The sequence below is a fragment of the Barbus barbus genome (assembly GCF_936440315.1).
Source record: "Barbus barbus genome assembly, chromosome: 15".
Classification (NCBI taxonomy): domain Eukaryota; kingdom Metazoa; phylum Chordata; class Actinopteri; order Cypriniformes; family Cyprinidae; genus Barbus; species Barbus barbus.
The window spans coordinates 16718369-16737500 of record NC_136743.1 but is presented as its reverse complement, the minus strand read 5'-3'; the positions used below and the strand labels follow the sequence as shown (position 1 = coordinate 16737500).

General features: G+C 41.6%; 1 protein-coding gene across 1 annotated transcript in view; it reads right to left on the bottom strand.

Moving 5' to 3' along the window:
* Positions 1-46: 46 nt before the first annotated feature.
* LOC306880991 (uncharacterized protein) overlaps positions 47-19132 on the bottom strand; it is a gene marked incomplete at both ends in the record, with an annotated part of 35576 nt that continues 16490 nt past the window's right edge. The window contains 6 exons of the mRNA XM_079434784.1: positions 47-156; positions 234-341; positions 985-1124; positions 9365-9479; positions 12563-12707; positions 13468-13578. Of these exons, the coding sequence (XP_079290910.1) occupies positions 47-156; positions 234-341; positions 985-1124; positions 9365-9479; positions 12563-12707; positions 13468-13578 (729 nt within the window). The remainder of the gene's footprint in view (positions 157-233; positions 342-984; positions 1125-9364; positions 9480-12562; positions 12708-13467; positions 13579-19132) is intronic.

Here is a 19132-nt window from a genome sequence, read left to right as displayed (position 1 = left end):
ACTGCTGCTCTCAGATGCAGTGGACCAAAGGTGCGGTGTCTCAAGTCTACAGAGAGCAGATCTGACTGAGGCAGCTGTCATAGATCCCAACTGGAACTGGACAGGGAGGGGGGCAATTCCCACTAAATGACTGTATTTCCTGGGATAGGCTGTAGCCTGCCAACAAAGAGAGAGGTGGCAGAATTGAACCAGAGATAGAGGCAAAGAGCTGACTGACCTAAACTGACACTTACCAGAGGAGTTCATACACGTAAAAGGAAATCCATTTTGGTCAAAATTATGCAGATCATCTCTTCCATGGCTGGAAATCTGCTCAACTCGATTAAAAGTGGCCTGAAAAACTAGACACAGACATAGAAAGTACAGAATTAGCTAAACACATTTTATTGCTGTTTGAAACTTCATATTAGTTTATATTCCCCCAATTATAACATATTTTTAAAATTAAATCACCTCAATATTTAATTATAGGATTTCTGGAGCATCCAAAAAAAAAAAAATTCACATTTTGTTTACAAATGGGTCTAATCATCTTTTTTCCAGCTTAGGCCCAGTTAACATGCACATGGATCTGATTAAGTGATCTAATTTAGTGGTTTTCGAGCTGTCGTCGAACACTGATTTAACAGAGCCAGATTTAAATCATTACCACTTGCTATTATAAACTAACCACGTAGACAATGGGAAACAAGCAAATGCAACTATAAATCTTTAACAGCAACAATGAGTCTCTTCATGAAACGCTCTGTGTTCCCGTAAATGAAGGCCTTCCTGAAACAGGCTGTAAAATCAGTTGGAGGTATTTGTCCCAGACTTACTTTGCTGACTAACGCTGCTACATTTTGTAAAGTTAATGCATATTCCAGCATTAGTGCCAAAAAGTTGTCAGTTTGCGGAAATATTGGGAGTATAAAGCAGCAGAGTGAAGAATGCCTTGCGCCATTTTTTAACATTAATGAAGGTAATACAGAATAACTTTCTTACCGTGGTGATTTATTGGTACTTCATGAAACATCTGGTTGAGTTTTTGATGTGGGTTTGGAAAGGAGCTGTGTTTTTCAGAGACCGACTGGACCTCATTGGTACCACTGACCAGGTTGATTCCACAAACCAGTGGAGAAAGTCTGAAATAACCCAGCAGTTGCTTTTAAATTCATGCATTCATGTCCATAATCATGCAACAAACTTCCCTTAAATTATTTATTTAATGCCCTTTAATGCTCTACAACAATTTATAAAGTAATTTATTTATTTACAGGATTCAAGGTTGCATTACTTAAATTTTGTTTTCAGTATTTGTGGATTAATTACATTTAACTATATGAAATACACTGGTATAAAGTGTATTTTATATTTATATAATTTATATTTTTGTAAAATTTTTTACAACCATTTATTAATTTTTATTTATTTAGAGAATTAAAATCACATCCATATTTATAGAGCAGATATATTATATCAAGAATATATATTTTATAAAAATTCAGATGTTTCTATTTAATTTTTATTATTGAAATTTTTCTACATTCTATTCCATTCATGAGCATGTCAAATCCAGCCAAGATTCCTCAGGAAAAAAAAAAAAAAACTCAAAAGATTGCCTCACACAACAAAAAAACACACAGTTCACATACTAACTGTACCTAAAAGTTGTGGTCATGACTAATATATTACTCATGAGATCAGTAACCGATGAAAGAACGTTACTATTGGTCATTTATTCTTCTTGAGAGCCCAGCACAGGCTGTAACTCAGAGGGACTCACAGCTAGCCAGCAATGAAGCATCATGATGCACTTTATGTGGAGCACAGTGTTCATTTAAATGATGTGGTCGCTTACAGAGAGGCCCGAGGGTGTTCAGCCCTTTTGTGTTATTCATCATCATTGGAGATGCTTTTGTCAAAATAACTCATATCTGCTTAAACAGAGCTACATCCCAGTGAAAAATAACTAGTCATTATTAGATATTCAGAGAAAAATAATTCAACTAAATTTGATCACCTCCTCTAATTTAAACATTGTGCTATGGTGTAGATACCCTACAGTGTGAACAAGAGATACTGTATAAGTAAATTGAGAAAAGCATTCATTCATTCAAGCTTTAAAAGGGTCTTTATCAAACATCTCAGAAAAAAGGAAGGAAACCTAAGAAAAAATTCAATACACAATATATGCACAACTTTGATGATATAAATGACATGACACTGTTGATGAGTTGTGGTACTCCAAAAATATAATTTTACATCTGTACTTTTTTATTAACATTCATAGAACCATAATATAATTTTTTTTATTCAGTGATTTTATATCAAATTGACATTTCAGGAGATATATTTCCATATTTTGGGGTGGGATATGTTTGAACTTACATTTTACTTTGTTTTGAATGTAATTCGAATTGACCCATATTATAAATAAATATTATATTAGAAACAACATTTTTAAAATTGGCGAAAAGAACACAAAATCCATCTTGTGCCTGGTAGTGCTGTGTCCTATCACAGGGCTTCACATTATAAGTGAGGCAGATAAGTGCTGGCTGTCTGTGTGTGTGTGTGTGTGTGTGTGTGTGTGTGGGAGCCCTGCAGCGCTGCCATGTATGTGGAGCAGAGGGCTGTGTCCCAATAGATCGGCTGTCAGCACAAAACTCAGAAAACAGCTCCACTCTTCATATTTTTACAGCAAGCCTCTCTATATACACACTAATCGCAGCCAGCTGCCCGTACGCACCCTTAGGCTGGAATGAGAGGAATCTTTCATGCAGCGTTTAAAATTCCCAATTTACCCATCACTCTGATCTTCCTCTTAGTTGAAAGTGTGTTATTTTCAGCCAGCACACTGCAGTGAAAGAGCTGCTTAAAGACGTTTGGGTAAGGTATCCTGTCATGTTTGAGGAGTTCATTAAATAAGTGAATGAAATGACTCAACTTTACAGGGCAGGAACTTTCATCTTGGAAAAGATTTTATGGATCCAACAGTCTTCCTTTTAAACTCACAGGTGAACGAAAAGTTATTGCTACTACCAATGATTGTTTTGACTACTAAAGGAGCTCCAAAAGCACAGTGATGCATCATTAAGTCATCATTATATAAAAACAGCAGGTACACAATAAATATTTAGGTGAATTGGGCAGGAAAAATATATTGCCAACTTGCCATTTTTAGATTTATTAATAGTTGTCCATGAGCACTTTTAGATTTATAAACATCGATATTTTAGGTTACATTTAAAATTTAATGATCCATAAGCATTTTTACATTTATAAATTTCAAGATTTAATATTAAAAAAGGTTAAATATACTTATTATAATAAGTTTTTATATTTCAGAAATAAGTTTTATATATTATTTGATTAAAAATACAGTAAAAACCGTAATATTGCGAAAAATACTACTGTTTTCTATTTGAATATACAGTATTTTAATCTGTAATTCATTCCTGTGATGGCAAAGCTGAATTTTTAGCAGCCATTACTCCGATGTTTTATTAACATTTCTTATTTTTATCAATGTTAAAAACAGATGTGCTGCTTAATATACAGTTGTGGTCAGAATTATTGGAACCCTTGGTAAATATGATCAAAGAAGACTGTGAAAATTAACCTGCTTTGTTAATCCTTTTGATCTTTTATTTAAAAAATTCACAAAAAGCTAACCTTTCATTGGATAATAAGAATTTAAAATGGGGGGAAATATCATTATGAAATAAATGTTTTTCTCAAACACACGTTGGACACAATTATTGGCACCTTTTTATTCAATACTTTTTGAAACCTCCATTTGTCAGTTTAACAGCTCTAAATCTTCTCCTATAATGCCTGATGAGGTTAGAGAACACCTGACAAGAGATCAGAGACCATTCCTTCATCCAGAATCACTCCAGATCCTTTAGATTCACAGCTCCATGACGGTGCTTCTTCTCTTCAGTTCACCTCACTCATTTTCTACAGGGTTCAGGTCAGAGGACTGGAATGGCCATAGCAGAAGCTTGGTTTTGTGCCCAGTGACCCATTTTTGTGTTGTTTTTGAGGTTTGTGTTTGGATTATTGTACGGTTGGAAGATCCAAACATGGCCCATTATAAGATTTCTAATAGAATCAGTCACTTATTGATTTTGTATCTGTTGGTATTTGATAGAATCCATGATGCCATGTGTCTAAACAAGATGTCCAGGACCTCCAGCAGAAATATAGGCCCACAACATCACAAATACAGCAGTATATTTCATTGTACACATAGGGTACTTTTTATCCCTGTGTTCACCAAACCCATCTTGAGTGTTTGCTGCTAAAAAGCTCATTTTTTAGTTTCATCTGACCATAGAAGCCAGTGCCATTTGAAGTTCCAGTCCTGTCTGATAACTGAATATGCTGGAGTTTGTTTTTGGATGAGCTAGGAGAATTTTTCTTGAAATCCTCCCAAACAACATGTGGTGATGTAGGGGCTGTTTGACAATTTTTTTTAAGGTTTTCTGACCCCGAGACTCAACTATTTTCTGCAATTCTCCAGCTGTGATCCTTGAAGAGTCTTTAGCCACTCAAACTCTCCTTCTCACCGTGCATTAGGACGATACAGACACACGTCCTCTTCCAGGCAGTTTCATTACATTTTCTGTTGATTGGAAATTCTTAATTATTGCCCTGATGGTGGAAATGGGGATTTTCACTGCTCTAGCTCTTTTCTTAAAGCCACTTCACTAATTTGTGAAGCTCAATTATCTTTTGCTGCACATCAGAAATATATTCTTTGTTTTTTCTCATTGTGATGGATGATTAAGGGAATTTGGGCTTTGTTTTCCCTCCTATTTATATTTCTGTGAAACAGGAAGCCATGGCTGGATAATTTCATGTTCATAATCACCCTGGAGTGCTCAAAATTGTGAATATGAATGGGAGTATACTTCAGAGATATTTTACTCTTAAGAATTTCTAGGGGTGCCAATAATTGTGTCCAACGTGTGTTTGAGAAAAACATTTATTTCATAATGATATTTCCCCCCATTTTAAATTCTTATTATCCAATGAAAGGTTAGCTTTTTGTGAATTTTTTAAATAAAAGATCAAAAGGATTAACAAAGCAGGTTAATTTTCACAGTCTTCTTTGATCATATTTACCAAGGGTTCCAATAATTCTGACCACAACTGTATTTGCAAAAACTGTATTGCATTTTTTTCAGGATTCTTCAATTAATAAAAAGATCAAAAGAACAGCATTTATTTGAAATATTAAATTGACATTAAAACATTTACAATGTTACAGAAGATTTCTGTGTTCTTGCTAAATAAAACTTTAAAAAAAAAATGAAATAAAATATGATATATATGAATTTTTAAAAGTGCAAAAATTCCTATTTAGTAGTCATATTTAGTATGATAAAACTGCATGCCTATAAATTATAAAATCACCACAAGGCATGTCTCATACATTGTAATGTAAGCATATATCAAACAGAATGATTCTTTTGTCAAGAAAATATAATGGCTAATAACTGATAAAAGACCAAATGATAACATCTGATGTCTGTCTGCTTTAAAAGAAAGTTTAACCCATCAGCATTCATGCACATTTACACAAAAATTAAACGCGAATCACTCAAAATCTCACATTTCATAACAGGGTTTTGAAACAACAACAATACTCAGTAAGCAAAGTCTCCTAAATGCTTGCTTTCTGCCAAATAAAACTAATTTTTGCAAAGGGATCAGGTTCTGATGACATGAGTTAGGAAAGACAATTTAGTTATAAAATGTATAATATAATTTAAAACCAATTTGGGGCAAAATCTAGCTTTCGGTTGTGGGACCACAAACCCAAGCCTTCAGTGTTTCTGTCACACAGTCAAGCGTAGGATAGCTGGCAACCGAGAGTGTGCGTGAAGTGTTAAGTAGGTTCTGGTGATATGTTTTGTTATTTGATAAAACACATTTCCTGTTTACAGCCACAGAGCTTGCTGCGCTGTTTTTTTGTCACATCACCTCAAGAGTAATTGATGTTTACACAAAGCGAGTCATGGCATGTGTTTCTTTTCCGGACGCGTCTGGTTAAGCAAACGTTCAGAAACAAACATTGTCTGTTTGTGGTGAGTGACAGCATAACAATACACTTCTTTAACAACAGCAATAAAAAAAATTAAATAATGAGAAGAATCATTACAGCCATTCCTAAGAACCAAATTTTAGTGACCACAATCGCAAAAAATCCCTATGATCTCTGAATTGTCCATATGGTATAAGATTGTACAAACATCCTAATGCAAGACATCCAGATCAGATCAAATCCCTACACAACTGGCACATATTTGCGTGACAGCACAACAGTAACACTGAGAGAACGGGTCATGGGTTAACTGTGTGCTGTAAAAAGACCCATGCGAATGCATAATATTTTTCTACTGAAGAAACACGTGTTGCCACACTTCATAATGTCTTCGTTCTCAGGGCAGAGACGATTTGCTCCCATTGCATGGGCTGTGCTTTTTTAATGTTTCACATCATAAGCACATGTTGCTAACTGCTGTGGTTGATGCACATATATGCACCGCAGATTGAGTCCTTCAGTCAGTGACAAATAGCCAATTAGACTCACGTAAAATTGCTCCCATATGTATCAAAGAAGCAAACTAGATGTTTCCATGTTGTATGTTTGCTAAAATGTATATTACGCAATGTTCTTTATCAGGTCAATTTTTTTTTGACATTTGAAACTAAAGTTCACTACCATCCCAATACAAAACACTTAAAGGGATAGTTCACCCAAAAGTGAAAATTCTGTCATTAATTACTCACCCTTATGTTGTTCCAAACCCATAAGACCTTTGTTAATCTTCGGAACACAAAGTAAGATATTTTTTAAGAAATCTAAGAGCTTTCTGATCTTGCACAGACAGCAATGCAACTGAAATGTTCCCAGGCCCAGAAATGCAGTAAGGACATTGTTAAAATAGTCCATGTGACATCAGTGGTTCAGTCGTAATTTTACGAAGCTGCGAGAATACTTTTTGTGTGCAAAGAAAACAAAAATAATTACTTTATTCAACAATTCTTCTCCTCAAAATCACTTCTATTGCCATTATCGAGAGTACTTCAGCATGTAAACAATGCATGCGTGTGATGCTGCTGACGTAAAACACTGCATGCGCTGAGTTTACATGCAGGGGAACGCATGCACATGCAGCGTGGTACTCGAAATAGAAGAATTGTTGAATACAGTTGTTTTTGTTTTTTTGCGCACAAAAATGATTCTCGTAGCTTCATAAAATTGCGGTTGAACCTCTGATGTCACATGGATGACTATTTTACCCAAATCCTTACTATCCTTGTCTGGGAACATTTCAGTTGCATTGCTGTCTATGCAAGGTCAGAAAGCTCTCGGATTTCATCAAACATATCTTAATTTGTGTTCCATAGATGAAAGGTGGTCTCACGGTTTGGAATGGGTGTGTCTCACTCGTACTGGAATGTGAAGCTGCGGGCTCTTTGATCGCCTCCTGGTGGCTGGCTGCAGTACAGGTCATAAACCCTGCCCTCTCCATGTAAACGAATGGGACTTGAATCATAGCAAAAAAATTAATTACACTTCCAATACAATTTTTCAAAATATGGTTTTGGTCATTTAAGGTAGTTATCACGCTGATATAATTGTTCGTTTTTGTGGTAAGTTTGATTTTAGCTAGTAATTTGATGCTATAAAAACGGGGCGTGTCGTTATGGTCGATTGGGTCTGCGGGAGTTTGATTCTGCGGCTCCACCTCACGACTCTACTGCGCAGACTCTGACTCCAAATGACGTCATTTACTCACGATGGCAGCGGCCATACTGAGATGTTTTGGCTTTACTTTTCTATAATGGAAGGAAGCGGAGATGCGTCGTTAGGGATGGAAGATATATCGCATATATGCATGCGCATCTCGTCAGTAAAGCCGGTTCCTTGATTAGCGCTAAATCTCCATCACCTGTTTTCAAATGGAGCGGCATTTAATACACGGAGCCGTAGTTCACTGACAAGCTACGCAATTTGCATTCATTGTCGAAGGCGATATATCTGCAATAATGAAAGCGATATTGCAGTAGCTTGTCAGTGAACTACGGCTCCGTGTATTAAATGCCGCTTCATTTGAAAACAGGTGATGGAGATTTAGCGCTAATCACGGAACCGGCTTTACTGACGAGATGCGCATGCAACCAGATGCGATATATCGCCCATCCCTATGCGTCGTCCATCTTTTTTTACAGTCTATGGTTTGGAACAACATGAGGGTGAGTAATTAATGACAAAATTTTCATTTTTGGGTGAGCTAACCCTTTAAATACACGGGCATCACTTTTCTCACAAATTCAGTGGGAATTTACTGTACAGTATTTATGAATCATTGCTTCAGGTTTCATACTATCCTTGGGGTTAACAATGAATCTCAACAATCTCAAGTTTTTCCTGAATTTGACCTTTCGAACTTTAAAGGCAGGAATGAAACAGTCTCTTCTTCACTCCAGCTGATGCGGTTCCCAGCTGACTTTTTTCCCTCAAATGCTGAAACGACTGTTTATATAACACACTTAGTCTCCGTGACTGTCCAAAGCATGTGAATATGAGGCACGAGATTGGGTGTCTTGATGCTAAGCATCGAGACTGCATAATTTCACACTGTACAAGTTTGGCAATGAGTGGTTTACACCACAAAAGCGGCGCTAAAAAGCTTTAAAAGCGCAGATAAAAAGTACTAAATTACATTTCTTTACCTGGGGTTAAAAGCTGGGTTTGGAACTACAATAACCTGAGATCAGTGCTGGGTAGTAACTGATTACATGCAAGTTTGATTTACGTAATCAGATTAAAAAAATTAAGTTCTTATAAATTGATTATATTACATTTTAAAATGCTTTTAATCAGATTAAATTTCCAAGATTACATATTATTCACACAATGGCAGTAAATTATTTATAATTCATTGATCATGCCTAATTCTTATTTTTCTCTTTTAAAGTTTCCTTTCTAAAAATCCTACTATCTGTCATACTATTTAGCTTTGACTATATTCACAATATGGATTGGTCATGTAAATGTCACATAAATAAATTTGTGATTCATGCTCCTTAATTGGGGGGGGGGGGCAATATGAAACATAATTATGAAACATATGAATGGTAAGTTAGACAAAAAGTAATCTTACAGTAATCTAAAAAGTAGTCCGCATGCATGATCTAAAATGAGTAACTCAGATTACGTTACTAACTACAATTTTTATCATGTAATCTGTAATCAGTAACGGATTATATTTTGTAAGTAATCTACCCAGCATTGCCCAGGGTTAATGATTTTCCTGGTCATATATTGTGACGCTTACACCGACAGACTGCTGATCCTCACCTCGGCTGATTGAGCTTGTTGTTGTGCAGATGGTTGTGGAGGCTGATGCTGTAGTGTCTGCTGGGCTGCTCCAGAGATAAGGCTCTGCTACAGGATTCATCCTCTTCTGGGTATGCTGTAAACCCGCAGGAAAAAGGAGATTGTTTATAATTACATCACAGTTACTTCTCCTATACAGCAATGCAATTAAATGGAAAGCAAAATGATACTTTGATTAAGTCTCTTGCAATCAAGTATAAGATTTCAATATAAACTCAAACAACATTGATGGCAATAGGAAATGTTGGTAACACTTTCTATTTGTTATCATTAGTTAGCTGCATTAGTTAACATGAAAAATACTTTGGAAACATTTATTAATCTTACTTAATGTTATTTTCAACATTCACTAATACATTATTAAAACCAAATGTATCAGTTAATATTATTTAATGGACTCAAACACGAACAATGAACAGTCAAATTTCTATAAGTAAAGGTTACTGCACACTGAGTGCGTAAAAAAATAAATACGACCACATGTTGTGTCAATCACGTTTGCATACTGCCTCCGAAATTTCCGTCCGTCAAAAAAAATTTGGATCAGGTTCGATTTTCTGCGCTTTCGCATGCGTAGCATGCATTTTGATAGGAAAGGTTGGGGAATATGAAAAACGCATGCAAACATTTCAGACTCAGTGTGCAATGACCTTTACACTAAGAAGGATTAATGAATATTGCAACAAATATTACTCATTGTTAGTTAATGCATGAACTAATGGTAGCTAATGGGACCTTCTTGTAAAGTGTTTCCAAAAGTACCAAACTGGAGTAATGGCTACTGAAAAATTAGCTTTACCATCACAAAAATAAATTACATTTTAAAATATATTAAAATAGAAAAATAAGTTAAATTGTAATACTATTTCTCAATATTACTGTTTTTTTAAATCCTCCAGATAAAGGCTCACTAAGAGACGTCTTGCCAACACAAAAAAAATTAAATAAAATAATGTACAGACCTCAGACTTTTGAATGGTACTGTTCATCTAAGATCAACTTATCTTAGCCATGCTATACACATTCATTTTATAATTCTATATTGTTTCATTTGTTGCAGTCTACTAAGGAATTTTAGGAGATGATAAAACATACCAAAAACTTTAATATGTTTCCAACAACATTTTGCTGTGAGGAAAAAAAAAAAGAAAAAAAAAGAGACATGAGATCGTATCCAGTCAGTTAATATTAATTGTGTACTTTAAAACACATATCACATGTTTGTAAAGTCTTGCTCATTCTTTTAATCTGGGTTAACTGAGAGAATTTTAACCTGTTAATGTGCTTTTAAATTTTAAAAACTGAATGTCATAACATTTCTGTTCAATTTTCTTATTCTTCCTGATTGATCAAGGTCAGAATGAATAATGCTTTTAGTTTGGCTTGCTTATGTTAAACATCTCTCACAGTTATACTTCACTCGAAACACATAGTTGTTTCTTTCTTTTTAGTCAGAATCAGATGACTGAAATATCTGTGGCTTCTGTCTGCCTTCCACATCTCTTAGAAAAATCGGCAGCGGTCTAAGGCAATTAGTGCAGACTGCCCTCATGGATTTTCACTTCAGGTGTTGACTAAAGGAGCCCTGCGCTGTCTGACAGCTTCTTGACTCCGTCTCAAGCATCTGAAGGAAAAGCGACTGGAATGGAAAAGATTCTGGAGTGTGAGAGACATGCGTGGAGTGGCCGCTTGCCCACGGTGGGTGCCCAGTGACTGCGCAAACACTGCTCTTTTGAGCTCGTCGGAACAGCTGATGTCAGAAATAGTGCGTAGTGTAAATGATGGGTATAGGGAAATGAGTAAGGGAGTGGACGGGCTCACTGGTCTGAGCACATTCTCCCTGGGACACATCTGTAATGCTAAATGGCATGCATATATAAACTATTTTTTCTGTGTACTGGTTAAAAATATATAGTGGATGGAATTATACAGACTGCTTGTGTGCAGGGTTATACAATGTCATTTTTCACTATCATTGGGTTCTTTTACATTACCGTTCAAAAGTTTGGGGTCAGTATGATTTTTTTTATTTTTTAAAGCGATCAAAAGCCAGTAAAGATATTTATAATGTTAAAGACGATTTCCTTTTCAAATAAATTATATTCAATAAAGAATTTTAAATCCTTTTTTAAAAATTTTAATATTTCATATTTTTTTTACAGCATTTTTATCAAATAAATGCAGCCTGGGTGAGCATAAGGGATTTCTTTCAAAAACATTACAAAATATTACTGACTATACTTTTGAAGAGTAGTGTATCTCATTACATACTTTTTAAATCCATAATTACATTTTAATGCTAATTTATGGTTATTTCTTAACAGAGAATCCCACCCGCAAACTTTTGCATTGTACTGTATATTACACTATTATATCTTTAGCTTGACTATCATGACTAAAATTATGTTTAGTTTTATGCTGAGCTAGAAATACATTACAAAAAGATTTGAATTTTGTGTTTTGATAAAATTTATATTTTATGTATTTATGTATTTTTGTGGAGGATTTAAATTTTAATTACGTTATTATTTGATTTGATTACGTTATTATGATTAATTTTAGATGTAACATTATCTGTAAATATACAAATTATAAAATTACAATTATTTAAAAAAATTAAATTGTAAAACATTGAAAATTTTAAAATCTACAACTCAAATACAAATTGTAAAAAAAAAAAAAAAAAAAAAAAAAAAAAAAAAAACTAGACCAAACTGTAAAGTTCTGTGTTTCACAGCAATGCTCAAACTTAGAATTTTGGCGACAAAATCGTGTCAGAGAATTGTAGTACAATGAATACAATAGCCACATGTATAAAATTCAAATGTGCAAATTCTTTTTCAAAGTATTTTCGTCATTTTTCCAGAAAGATATTAAAATAAACAAAACATAGGGCCTTCTGCAAAATACCGTATATGTACTTTACAAGCTAAAAAGACCAGCTAAGACCAGCATGAATGTCCAACCAGATGTTGGAGTCTTTATGAGAAAAGCTGTCAAGAGGATGCCAGGACCAGCATCAAAAACACAATATGCTGGTCATTTCTATCTGGCACGCTTTGCTTCCTTCAGTTTTACAACAGGCAAATAGACTCGCAGGCCTTCCAAAGTCAAAAGCCCAACCCGGGATGGACCATAAGCTATTGGGAATACACCTACCAGTAAAACCCTCCTGATGAATCTCACTGAGGGAAGCAGGATGCCTATGGTCTGGACTCTGTACTGAAGGAGCAGAGCCATGGAGATGCTGCAAGCCAAGGCACACATCCACAACTTCCTGCTCCACCTTACTGTGTATGTGAACCTGTCAAAATACAGAAAACGTATGCATAAAACGTACAGCACTGATTTCCTACTCTGATAAAGCAGACACCACACCATAACACAATAACTAGACATCAAAATCGGGTAATTTAGGCCATGATCTGTGACAGATGGATTTGGCTCAACTAAAGTCAAAAACAGAAAATTGAGTGTAAAAACTGATATGAATCAATAAAATTCAACAAAGAACAGTCTTTTTCTCAGTTCCAATGTGGGTGCATTTACAGCATTTTGCCTTTTTAGACAAGTATCACAAGGATGTATTGTTTGACTGTGAGAGCGGCAAAATCTTACTGAGGCTGAAACAACTTTCTGTTGTTGATTCATTTGAGCATTCAGTGGAGCTGCTGAGCATGTTTGCTATTTGCATGTCACATCTGGCCTCTTGAGGAATAGCGCTGCACTGCTTATTAACTGTATTACGGGAACACATGTGTTCTTGCTTAGAAGGCCAAAGCCATGGGAATACACAAAGATCTCCTTCATTCTCCTTTGTTTGGAAAGCAGGAACAGCCCATAAAACAATAAGCCTTTTCATCAAAGATCTCTGGGATGAAGATTACCGATGAAGTTAATGCATTAAACAATGTGACTTCATTTATCAGGTCATTAAGATCATCTAATTAGGTGCATGTTGCGTGTGCATGTATTTTTGTTTTAGGTTATTAAGTTATCGAATGAGGCTGAGGTTGTTGTAAGAGTCTCTTGATACAAAACTAACAAACACTTGAAATTGTTACCTTGTCCTGTGCCTGCAGGGCTTTACTGGAGTGGACCTTGACGTGTTTGCGCAATGAGCTGGGGTCGGTGTAACGTTTGGTGCACCCTGGGAGCTGACATGCATATGGTTTCTACAAAAAGTGCCACATAAAATAATGAAGCAAGAGACACAGCAGAAGAGATAAAGGTAAATTAGTCATTCAAATGTGTAATGAACAATGAACTGAGGAATAACATACATATAATGTATACATTTATATATTTATAAATAAATATCATTACATTTTTTGAGGGTAGTCAAACCCAATGGCATTTTACAATTTGAGCTAAATTTGCCTAGTCATAAGGAGGCCAAATTATCTGATTAAAGAGACTTACTGATTTTGACATACAGTTATAAGGGTCTGCAGGGGTCCACTCTATGATATCATTTTATTTTGTCTATGACATATCATTTTTATTATATATATATGTATTGTGGCGGGCTGAAGAATCACACGACAGAGTATAGCTGTGGTAAAGTCCCCGGAGGGTGTGTTTATTAAGCAACCGTGCAGGTAAAGGTGTGGAAGTGCCGGTGTATCCTGTGTTCCAGTGCTGTGGCAAGTGCTCCGCCTCGTGCCTCGGTCCTCCGTGATCCGTGCCGCTACGGTGATGCGTGAGGTGTCGGGCTGGTCGGCTATCCACTGCTGTCTGCTGGACAAGAAAACACTTCGTTAGCCTGTTTCCAAGTGGAGACATTTCTCACCCTCGTGGGTGCTGCATCCGCTTATAAAGCTCTCCCTTGATGAGCTTCAGGTGTCGCCGACCAGCCCGCGGTGATTGTGCGCAGGTGTTCCTCTTCTGTTGCCAGGGCGACGCAGACAGGTGCTCGGGACGTTTGTCACACTCCCCCTCCCTAAGCGTCGTCCTGGTCCCGCTAAACAGGGGGGAGATGGGGAGTGAGGGAGGGGTACAACCTGACAGACCTGCGAAAGCTGCCCACAGCCGCGAGAGTCCGTCAGCGTTGGCATTGGCGGCTCCAGCCCGATGACGCACGTCGAAGTGGAAGTCCTGGAGCGCTAGGAACCAACGCGTCACCCGGGCGTTGGTGTCCTTCGCCCTCGCCATCCACTGAAGGGGAGCATGGTCCGTGATTAAGGTAAACTTGCGGCCTAGAAGATAGTACCTCAGCTCCAGGACTGCCCACTTGACGGCCAACGCTTCCTTCTCGACCGCAGCGTATCGTTGTTCCGCCGGGGACAGCTTTCGGCTGATGTACACCACCGGGTGTTCCTCACCATCTTGTACCTGGGAAAGAACGGCTCCCAACCCGGTGTCAGAGGCGTCTGTCTGTAACCAGAAGGGACAGTTAAAGTCGGCGCATGTAGTACTGGCTCTGAGGTGAGCGCTTCTTTGATACGCCGGAAGGCCTCTTCCTCAGGGGTTCCCCAGCGAACCTTTTCCGGCTGTCCCTTCTTGGTCAGGTCTGTCAGGGCCACCGCTAAGGAGGAGAAGTCGGGAATAAAGCAACGATAGTATCCCGCCAACCCTAAAAAGGCTCGTACCTGTGTTTTAGTGCTGGGCCGTGGAGCCGAGAGAATCGCTGTCACCTTCTTCTCCTGTGGACGAATGAGGCCACGACCCACCTGGAAGCCCAGGTACTTGGCTTCTGGTAGCGCGAGGTGACACTTCTTAGGGTTGGCGGTCAGCCCTGCCCGACGTAGCTCCAATAGCACCCTCCGGAGCCGCTCCAGATGATTCTCCCAGGTCTCCGAATGGATGACGACATCATCCAGGTAGGCCGCAGCGTATTCCTGGTGGGGCCGGAGTAGGATGTCCATGAGCCTCTGGAACGTCGCGGGTGCCCCATGAAGCCCGAAGGGGAGAACCCGGTACTGCCAGTGGCCACTAGGGGTGGAGAAGGCGGTCTTGGGCTTAGTTTGCTCGGTGAGGGGGACTTGCCAGTACCCTTTCGTCAAATCCAAGGTGGAGATAAACCGGGCTCTCCCCAGACGGTCCAGCAGCTCATCTACACGGGGCATGGGATATCCGTCGAATTCGGAGACCTGGTTAAGGCGGCGGAAGTCGTTACAAAACCGGAGGGTGCCGTCCGGTTTTGGGACCATTACGATGGGGCTGGACCATGGGCTACGGGAGGGCTCAATTACTCCCAACTTCAGCATCTCCTGTACCTCCTCCTCGATGGCGTGTCGCCGAGCCTCTGGAATCCGGTAGGGACGCTGCCTGACGATGACTCCAGGTGAGGTGCGGACATCATGGTGTAGGACGTGGGTCCGCCCAGGGCGAGGGGAGAACACATCCGAGAATTGACCGACCAGATGTTGAAGCTCTGTCTTCTGGGCGGCCGACAGTTGGGTGCTGACGTCGACAACCACGGGGTCAGTGGTGGTTAACGCAGATAGCTGGGCCCTAGTCCCTTCCCAGCGTTTTAGAAGGTTAATATGGTATAACTGGTTTTCCTTTCTTCTTCCTGGCTGTCGGACCCGGTATGTGACCGGTCCCACCCGCTCTGTGACGGTGTATGGTCCTTGCCACTGTGCCAGGAACTTGCAGGCGGTGGTGGGGACTAGGACCAGAACGCGGTCCCCTGGCTGGAACTCCCGTGGTTGGGCCGCCCGGTTGTAGTGACGCTGTTGAGCTTCTTGGGCTTTGACGAGATGTTTCTTTACGAGCGGCATGACGCGGTCTATCCTCTGCCTCATGTCCCGGACGTGCTCGATCATAGACCGATGGGTGGATGGCTGCTGTTCCCAGGCTTCTTTAGCGACGTCCAGGAGGCCGCGGGGCTGTCGGCCGAAGAGGAGCTCAAATGGGGTGAACCCCGTGGAAGCCTGGGGCACCTCCCTGACACCAAACAGGACATAAGGCAGTACTTGGTCCCAGTCGCGACGATCGTCAGCAGCCACCCGACGGAGCATCTGCTTCAACGTCTGGTTGAATCGTTCTACCAACCCATCGGTCTGCGGGTGGTAGACTGTGGTGCGCAGATGTTTCACCTTGAGGAGGCGGCACAGGTAGGCCATCGTCCGGGACATGAAGGGGGTGCCCTGGTCGGTCAATATCTCCTTGGGGATGCCGACCCGGCTACACAGCAGTAATAACTCTTGGGCAATCGCCTTGGAGGTGGCCTTGCGGAGTGGAATGGCTTCGGGGTAGCGGGTGGCATAGTCCACGATGACCAGGATGTGTTCGTGGCCCCGGGCAGACTTCGGCAGCGGTCCCACCAGATTCATCCCCATCCGCTCGAAGGGCACCTCAATGATAGGCAGTGGGATCAGCGGAGAAGGGGGCGGGGTGCGTGGAGATGTCCGCTGGCACACTGGGCAGGCCTGGCAGAAGCGTTTGACATCGGCGTCGAGGCCGGGCCAGTGAAACCGATCTCTGATCCTGCTGATGGTGTTTTGGGTGCCCAAGTGGCCTGCCATGGGATGGGAGTGTGCCAGCTCCAGGATGACTTCCATCTTGGTGCGCGGCACCACCAATAACTTGACTTCCTCCCCTCTCCGCTGCGCGGCACAGTATAGCAGACCATTTTGGACAATGAAGTGAGGGGTTGGATGAGGCGGCGGCTGGACCTCTTTTCCTTCAACCACCCTCACTTGTTTCCAACAATGCTTCAGCCGGTCGTCCCCGAGTTGCTCCTTAGCGAAAACTCCCCCTCCCTTAACCTGTTGAAATACATCAAAGAATAGGTTAGAAGCATGGGAGGGGGACTCACCATCTCTTGCGCTGTCCGTGGTTAGCAAGGCTGGGCGTTGACGGGGACGACGGCTGGTATCCTTTTTCCGGCGGTTCCCGGCAGGCCTGGCAGGTTGCACGGCAGCGGCGACGAGCTGGTCGAAACCTGGACAATCCCGGCCAATTAGCACCGGCACCGGGAGGTCGTTGACCACGCCCACTTCCAGGGGCCAGGTTCCCGGACCGGCAGAGATGGTCACATGCCTGGTTGGTACCTCCCGAGTGTCTCCATGTACGCACTTGATGGGGAGACGTGCCTTGGACTTGGGAGCCGGGGGTACTACGGCCGGCTGGACCAAACTAACGGCGCTGCCAGAGTCGAGGAGAGCCCGGTAGGGCCGGCCATTTACTTTGACATTGACCTGTAGACCCTCCGAAGGCGGCTGTTGATGTACAAGGCAACCTGCCAGCCAGGCTCGCGGGGGCGAGCGAGGAGGTTCCGTGGGCATGGGCTCGTCGTGGACGCCGGGAACCGCCGGTCGGCCAACTGTGCGCGGGGTGCCCTCCGGCGTGCGTCGCTCCTGGAACACCCTCCGGGGCATAGGCGGCGGTCGCTCCCCAGCCTCCCGCCGCAGCGTTGCGTCCGCCAGCTCGGCGGCTTCAACCACATCTGCCGTGGTCTGTGGGTTCCGCATGCCCGCTGCCTGTCGAAGTGGGCGGGGCAGTGCGCGGAGGAAACGGTCCACGACGACGCGTTCAGCTACCTGGGCAGCGGTAGGGTTTCCCGCGAGGAGCCAGTGTTGAGAGAGACGTGTGAGTTCGGCGACCTGAGCGCGGGCTGGCTTCTGGTTATTATACTCCCACGAGTGGAACAGCTGAGCAGCTGCAATGGGAGACAACCCCACTCGACCTAGTATCTCGCTTTTTAGATGGTCATATGAGTCGATCAACAGAGTCGGTAGGGAGAAGTACGCTCGCTGTGCTTCGCCGGTTAACAACGGAGCCAGGACCCGCGCCCACTCCTCTCTCGGCCAGTCTTCCCGTTCCGCGATGGTCTCAAACATCTTGAGATAGTTCTCCGCGTCGTCGTGGGCCGACATCTTCGGCAGGAGCTGGGCAGCTTGTACCCGAGGATCGGGCAGCGGAACCCGCTGGGCTGTGGTGACGCGGAGGGCAGCGATCTCACGCTCCGTTTCCCCCTGTCGAGCTGCCATATGCTCGACTATCTGCTGCTGGCGGATGCTGATCTCAGTAAGATGCTTGAGAAGCTCCTCCATGGCTGGGGAGGACTCGCCGCCTGTAGACAAAAAATAAGAGGGGGAAAAAAAAAAGTCAGACGAGGGGAAGGTATTTGATCCCGGGAAAAATGACAACTGTGCTCTGTAAAAGTCGGTGATTCTTCAGCGATTATGCCCGCATTCTCCACCAGTGTGGCGGGCTGAAGAATCACACGACAGAGTATAGCTGTGGTAAAGTCCCCGGAGGGTGTGTTTATTAAGCAACCGTGCAGGTAAAGGTGTGGAAGTGCCGGTGTATCCTGTGTTCCAGTGCTGTGGCAAGTGCTCCGCCTCGGTCCTCCGTGATCCGTGCCGCTACGGTGATGCGTGAGGTGTCGGGCTGGTCGGCTATCCACTGCTGTCTGCTGGACAAGAAAACACTTCGTTAGCCTGTTTCCAAGTGGAGACATTTCTCACCCTCGTGGGTGCTGCATCCGCTTATAAAGCTCTCCCTTGATGAGCTTCAGGTGTCGCCGACCAGCCCGCGGTGATTGTGCGCAGGTGTTCCTCTTCTGTTGCCAGGGCGACGCAGACAGGTGCTCGGGACGTTTGTCACACTATATATATATATATATATATATATATACACACACACATATACACATACACAGGGCCCTCCAAAAGTATTGGAACAGTAAAAGACAGAATTTCTCTGTTGGCTGTGGAGTCAAGACATTTAAACTAAAATTGACTAAAAGATGAATATGAGACAAAACTACAGAATGTC